This window comes from Bidens hawaiensis, unplaced genomic scaffold (assembly GCF_021521415.1).
Source record: "Bidens hawaiensis isolate Kalapana, Puna unplaced genomic scaffold, B.hawaiensis_p1.1 tig00001016_1, whole genome shotgun sequence".
Taxonomy (NCBI): domain Eukaryota; kingdom Viridiplantae; phylum Streptophyta; class Magnoliopsida; order Asterales; family Asteraceae; genus Bidens; species Bidens hawaiensis.
The window spans coordinates 3,325,011-3,331,408 of record NW_027491059.1 but is presented as its reverse complement, the minus strand read 5'-3'; the positions used below and the strand labels follow the sequence as shown (position 1 = coordinate 3,331,408).

At 34.8% G+C, this 6,398-nt stretch overlaps 1 protein-coding gene across 1 annotated transcript; it reads left to right on the top strand.

Moving 5' to 3' along the window:
* The first annotated feature begins 782 nt into the window (after positions 1–782).
* Positions 783–5,154, top strand: LOC143551209 (uncharacterized). Its single transcript, XM_077041687.1, has 5 exons — positions 783–894; positions 1,793–2,797; positions 2,961–3,568; positions 4,844–5,024; positions 5,144–5,154. The coding sequence occupies exons 1-5, from the start codon at positions 783–785 to the stop codon at positions 5,152–5,154; spliced, it is 1,917 nt and encodes a 638-aa protein (XP_076897802.1).
* Positions 5,155–6,398: the final 1,244 nt, after the last annotated feature.

Below are 6,398 nucleotides of genomic sequence, written 5' to 3'. Positions count from 1 at the left end.
CTAAGTTAAATTAAGGAAACAAAATCTGTATTTGACTGTGAACACATTGGTTTGGTTCATTATAAGATGGATAAAATACATACTTTTGACAATATCCCCCCATGGAAGTGAAATGAAATCTTTGTTTTATTTGTTCATTGTGGTTAGGGAGCATTAAGAACACATTAGTTTAGTCAAAGTGTTCTTATAATGAACTAAACCTGCTGATAATGATATTCAAAAGGTTAGCATGTATGAAGCAGTATGATATTTGTAATCCCACTAAAAGTTAATAGAAATAAAAAAGACTTGGACAAAAAGTTTCATGTTAATCCAGCCTCCACCAAATGTTATTCTTTGTGTTGTTAAGTGAAGTAGACTAGCAAACCAAGCATACATATTGTCATATATCTCTGTGCAAGTTGATTCTGAGTTCTATTTTATTTACATTTCAAAGTTTGTTTGTTTTTGTTTAGATAAAAGTAATGGGACGTTATATGCACTTTTAGGTTCTCGAACTCGTATATATTTGACCTAAATTTAGACTCAAGTTTGAAATGAATATGGTGATCATACTCAATTGTTCATAGCAAGTGTTTCCTTTGAAGTGAAAGTTTAATGTGCTTTAATATTATCAGCAGTATTATTTCAGATTATTTTTGTACAAGTTCTGCTTTTTTGAATTGTGTGTATTTCCTTTTCTAAGGTAAATGTTAAGTTCCATATATGTTCATTGCATTTCATGCAGTGATAGAATTGATTATGTGGTCCTTTCCTAATTCTTCAATATTTATATATCCAGAATGGAAAAGAGCGGTAATGTTGGTGATGCTGCGGTGCCGGAAGCTGATTCTAAGTTTGACTGGTGTGAATATGGGGCTATCGCTGACGTCGTCAAAGATCAAGCAGACAGCGGTAAGTTCAAACATTTTTATAATCTAATGGAACTTTGTTTTTTTACAATTACACTACAAGAAATTTCATCTGATATGACGAAACATATAGCAACGACAATTGTCGCTGCTATAGGAGACCTATAGCAACGATTTGTCGTTGCAGTAGGATGTAACAAAATTGTTTGGGGAGGTTACCTGTAGCAACGACCTTTAGTGGCTATAGTGTTGAGCGGGAAAAGGAAAAAGATACCGCCAAAGAAAAAACTTATGGCGACGATTTTATTGTTGTTATAGGTATTTTCGTTTTTAATTTTGATTTTCTTTTATTTAAGGACTCTTATCCTAAAAACTTGCAAGCCTATTACCACGACAAATCGTATCAATATGTTTTATTTTTATTTTAGTTTAAAAAGAAAAATTGGAAAAGGGTATACAAGACCTACTCTTGCAGCTCCCTCCCTCACAAAACTAACACCGCCCTCTACCACCACCGCCTGCCTCCACCGCCCTCTACCACCACCGTTCTTTTTGAAGTCAAATACCACCATTGTCTACTACAATGAGCCGCCACCATCTGCCTTCTTCTTCTGTCAAATACCTTCAAGTCTTCAACCTTCTTGTTTGGTTGAACCATTTTCCCAATTAAACACTTTTGGTTGAAATTAGGTTTGTTTTATCAAATTTAATTATAGTCTGTATGTATTTTTAGGTGATTCATAAGGAAAGTTGTAGAATACTTATTTGTCCAGAAGACCTGTGATCTCCATAGCTGATTTTGAAGGTATATTATTTTAATTTAATTATACTCTGTATATAGTTTTATGTTTGTGTGTATTTGAGGAGAATTTGTTTGACTTGCTTATTTTAAATTTGTGCTTGTAAATATATCTATTAATGTTTCCAATTTACACAAACAGTAATGACAACTGATAAGAGTTGGATTAGAGTACGAAATCGAAACGATCCAGTTTTCCTAAATGGTCTTGAAAACTTTATAGAGACTGCCAAGAACCATCTTGACAGTGAAGACAAAACTTATTGCCCGTGTAAAAAGTGTGTCAATTCACATCGGCATAGTTTGACTGTGATTAAGGCCCACATACATGACAAAGGGTTTCAACAATCATATGAGACATGGATTTATCATGGCGAAGAACTTCCTAATTCTCCGGTTGTAGACGCATTGTCGGGTTCAAGAAAGCGCATTGTAGTACCGACGCAAGAGATGTTTGATGCACTTGACGATGTTATGGCGGAGCAAAATACAAATGAAGTAAATATAGATGAAGATGCTAATGATTTAGACCCGGAATTTGATGCATTGTTTGCCGAGGTCAATACGGAGTTATACCCTGGTTGTACTTGGCTGTCTTCTTTAAATTTCCTAGCAAAAATGACACATTTCAAAGTTATCAACAAATGGACGGATTCTTCGTTTAGCCAAGTTTTAGAGTTTCTAAAATTTGCATTCCCGAAAGAGAATCACGTTCCAGCATCATACTATGAAGCTAAGAAGAAGTTGAGAAAGATCGGGTTAGGATATCAATCTATCGATGCTTGCGTTAATGATTGTGTTCTATTTTGGAAGGATAACGAGTCAAAGGAAAACTGTCCTGTCTGTAACGCAAGCAGATGGGTTGACCCAAACACAAAGGGAAAGAAAATAGCACATAAAGTGATGCGCTACTTTCCTTTAACTTCCCGGCTTAGACGAAGGTATGGATCCAGATTCACAGCAAAAGATATGATATGGCATAATACTGGAAGCTCAACGAATGGTATGATGCGTCATCCGGTAGATGGGAAGGCATGGCAAGAATTTGATAAGAGGTATCCTGATTTTGCCAAAGAACCAAGGAACGTTCGGTTGGGTTTGGCTGCCGATGGCTTTAATCCATTCGGTATCATGAGTCTGTCTTACAGTATGTGGTCAGTCGTGTTGACAACATACAATACCCCACCGTGGTTATGTATGAAAGAGTCTTCTTTTATGTTGACTTTACTAATTCCTGGACCCAATCACCTGGAAAGGACATTGATGTTTTTCTAAGGCCTTTGGTTGATGAATTGAAAATGTTGTGGAAGAGGGAATTCGAATGAGAGATGCATCAACCGACACTATATTCAATATGCGTGCCGCACTACTATGGACTATCAATGGTTTTCCTGCTCGTAGCAGTTTATCTGGATGGAGTGGTCAAGGTTATAAAGCATGCTCTACCTATAAGCAAGACACACCCTCGATTCGTGCAAGCAATAAGACAGTCTTTATTGGTCACAGACGATTCTTGCCTAGCAATCATAAATGGAGGTTTAGTTTGTTGTTTAATGGCAATAAAGAGAAAAGAAAGGCTCCTAGACGATTAAATAAGGAACAAATTTTAGAACAACTAAATAGTCTCCCCGTTCGTATTCCGGGGAAACATCCTGATTATGGAGGTGCAAAACGAAAGCGTGCCGAGTCAGAGTTGAATTGGACCAAGCGGAGTATCTTTTTCGAGTTGGATTATTGGTCCACTCTTGAACTAAAACACAATCTTGATGTTATGCACGTGGAGAAAAATGTGTGTGAGAGCTTATTAGGTACTTTGCTAATGAACGACAAGTCAAAAGACACGAATAACGCAAGAGTTGACTTGAAAGATATGGGCATTCGAAAAAATCTATGGCTAACCCCAAAGAAAAACAAAAAGGTCAGCAAACCGCATGCCCCATACTCTTTCAAAACCAAGGATCGAGAGCGTTTTTGTAAGTTCATTAAAGGAGTGAGACTACATGATGGTTTTGGCTCAAACTTTAGAAGTAAGGTGGTTGGATCAAATATAGTACGGTTAAAGTCTCATGATTATCATATTCTCATGCAACGATTGTTGCCAATAGGGGTCCGATCAGATATAGTAGGGTTAAATTTCATTTTTAACTACAACATTTTTTTACTTTCAACTTTAATCTTCTATACTTTTTATCTTTTGCAATTTTATTGTTTAACGTTTCGGTAAAAATTTTACAAGTTAACACGTTGTAACGTGTGTGTGTGTGGTTCAAAGGTTTTACGTCTATTTTTTTCCCGTTTAACGGCTCCATTGCAACGCGCTGATCCTAAGTTGACTAAGTAATTATTTTCTATTTGCGTTTAGGTCTAATTTTTGCGTGTTAACACGCAAAAATTAGGTCTAATTTTTTTTCTTTTTAACCAAATCAACGAGCCTTAGTCGGTTTTGGCTCGGTTACAAAAATAATCCAAATCAGCTCAGTATGTTTCAAATCAACTTTTTGTAGATGTTTTATTCGAGTTTTTAACGAGCGAGTCACGGGTGCGAGTTTTAACACCTTAGCTCGTACCCAAAAGCCCATACAAATATTATATTATTATTCTAACCTAACCTGCCTCCACATTAACCAACATTGCATTACATAACATTGTTCCCCTTCGTTCACTTTCTCCGTTGATTTTTGATGGATTGCATTCAAATCTCAGCACACGGACAGCAGCAGGTGCCAATTATTTGTATTTCTTTTCGTCTTCGTAATCTTAATTTTCGAAATTAGGTTTCAGTTATGATGATATATTATTATTATTATTATTATTATTATTATTATTATGTTAATTGACCTGATAATATACACAAAACCAAACCTGATCACATTAATCTGAGCCGATAATGATACTTAAGAAGATTATTATTATTATTATTATTATTATTATTATTATTATTATTATTATTATTAGGGTTTTGCTAAGGTGTAATCTTAATTGACCTGATAATTAACATACACAATAATCAAGCCTAATCGAATTAATCTAAGCTGAAAGTTATTTATTTAATTTTTTTTTGTTGTCGAAAACGATTAGAGTTTGGTCAGGTACTCAGGTTAAATATACCTTAAGTTTAATTTACGTAGCGGAGGTTTTGAGTTTGTGTTACAAATAAATTACATTTTTTTCTAATTTATGTTTTTAAACACAGGAAGGGGTGATGGCTGCAACCGACGAAGCTGACCGGAAACGTTTTGAGGAATGGAAGAAAAAGTACAACAAAGCTTACAAAAGCCCGAACGAGGAGGAGAAGAGATTCAGTGCGTTTCAAGAAAATCTCCGTGATGTAGAAGAGCATCTTGCAAATAAAAATCTAAAGTCACATTGGAAGGGTTTGAACTGCTTTGCAGACATGCCTTTTCATCAGTTCCTTACAGAGTACCTCAAAATCAATTCCGGGTCCCAATATTATAGTGACAGTGACACTGACAGTGGCGATTCATATGGCGAGGTGCAGAATAAGGTTGTGATCGAGACCGAGACCGAGACCGAGAGCGAGGTTTCTGTCAAACGCCAAAGAAGAGAAGAGGCTGTAAGTATTTCTTACCATTCAAGCCAAATGATTGATATCTTTGATTAGCTCTCATTGATCATAACCATGCGTGCTTTTACCGTCTGTAATAGCTTCATAAGTTAAAACTATATGTATGCTTTCCCACCAAGTTATCATAAATATATATGAAAACGTGTTTCATGTTCTCACCCGTACACAACTTAAACACTCAAAGTTCAACAAACAGTTTGAAAAACGTTCATATTTGGATTAGTTAGCATGATTATAAGAAGTTATAATGTGTAGAACACCATCACAACTTGATTGCAACAATATTTTAACCCCCGAAAGTCAACTAAAATCTGTGCAGTATTTTAACCTACTGCTGTGGCATTTAAATCCAAATTTGTGCAGAGTTTGACCTATAACAGATTAACAGTGCATGATTAATTTTTACCCATACTAGTGGCTTTCGATTCTCATTAAATATGCATACATAACACATTTCTTTTGTGTTAATCAGGAACAAGAAAGACGTTTAGCAGCTACATCAACATGCACCTGTGCGCCTCCTTCGAACATTGAAGTTTCCCAAAAAGCAAGTTTCTAGTCAATTTATTAGTAGGTTATTAAGTTAATGTTATTTTGGGTAATACTATATATGTTCTATGCTTACTAGTTTTAAAGAAGTGACCTTTATGTTTAATAGTAGGGTTAATACTCTGTTTATCACTTTTCGTATGTAAGTTATTATATATTTTATTTGGTAACATAGTTCTGGTTTGACCCAAAACTATAAACCTGTTCAAGAATGCTTCTTTCCAGCTTAAGCTTTTGATAACTGAAGCAAATTTAACTGTTGTAGTTTGTAACATGTGTTGGAATACCGTATGCCCGAGACACATAATTAAGTTAATGTGGCTAGCCGTGTTTGATCCAAGTCGGGTCATACCCAATAACGAGTTAGACACACACCAATTATGTATTTGTTAAGATAAGATCTATATGACAAATACAGAACACGACACATTCAGAAAATCGGGTTTCTGAATACTTACTTGAAAGTGTTAAATAAATTAATTGGTTAATTTATTTATTCAAATAATTATTATTGGAATGATTATTTAACTATATGTTCTTTTATAAAATGGTTTATAAAAGATGGGGTGTTTATATATTTTATAATGTATAAAATAAATAAAATAAAAAAAAA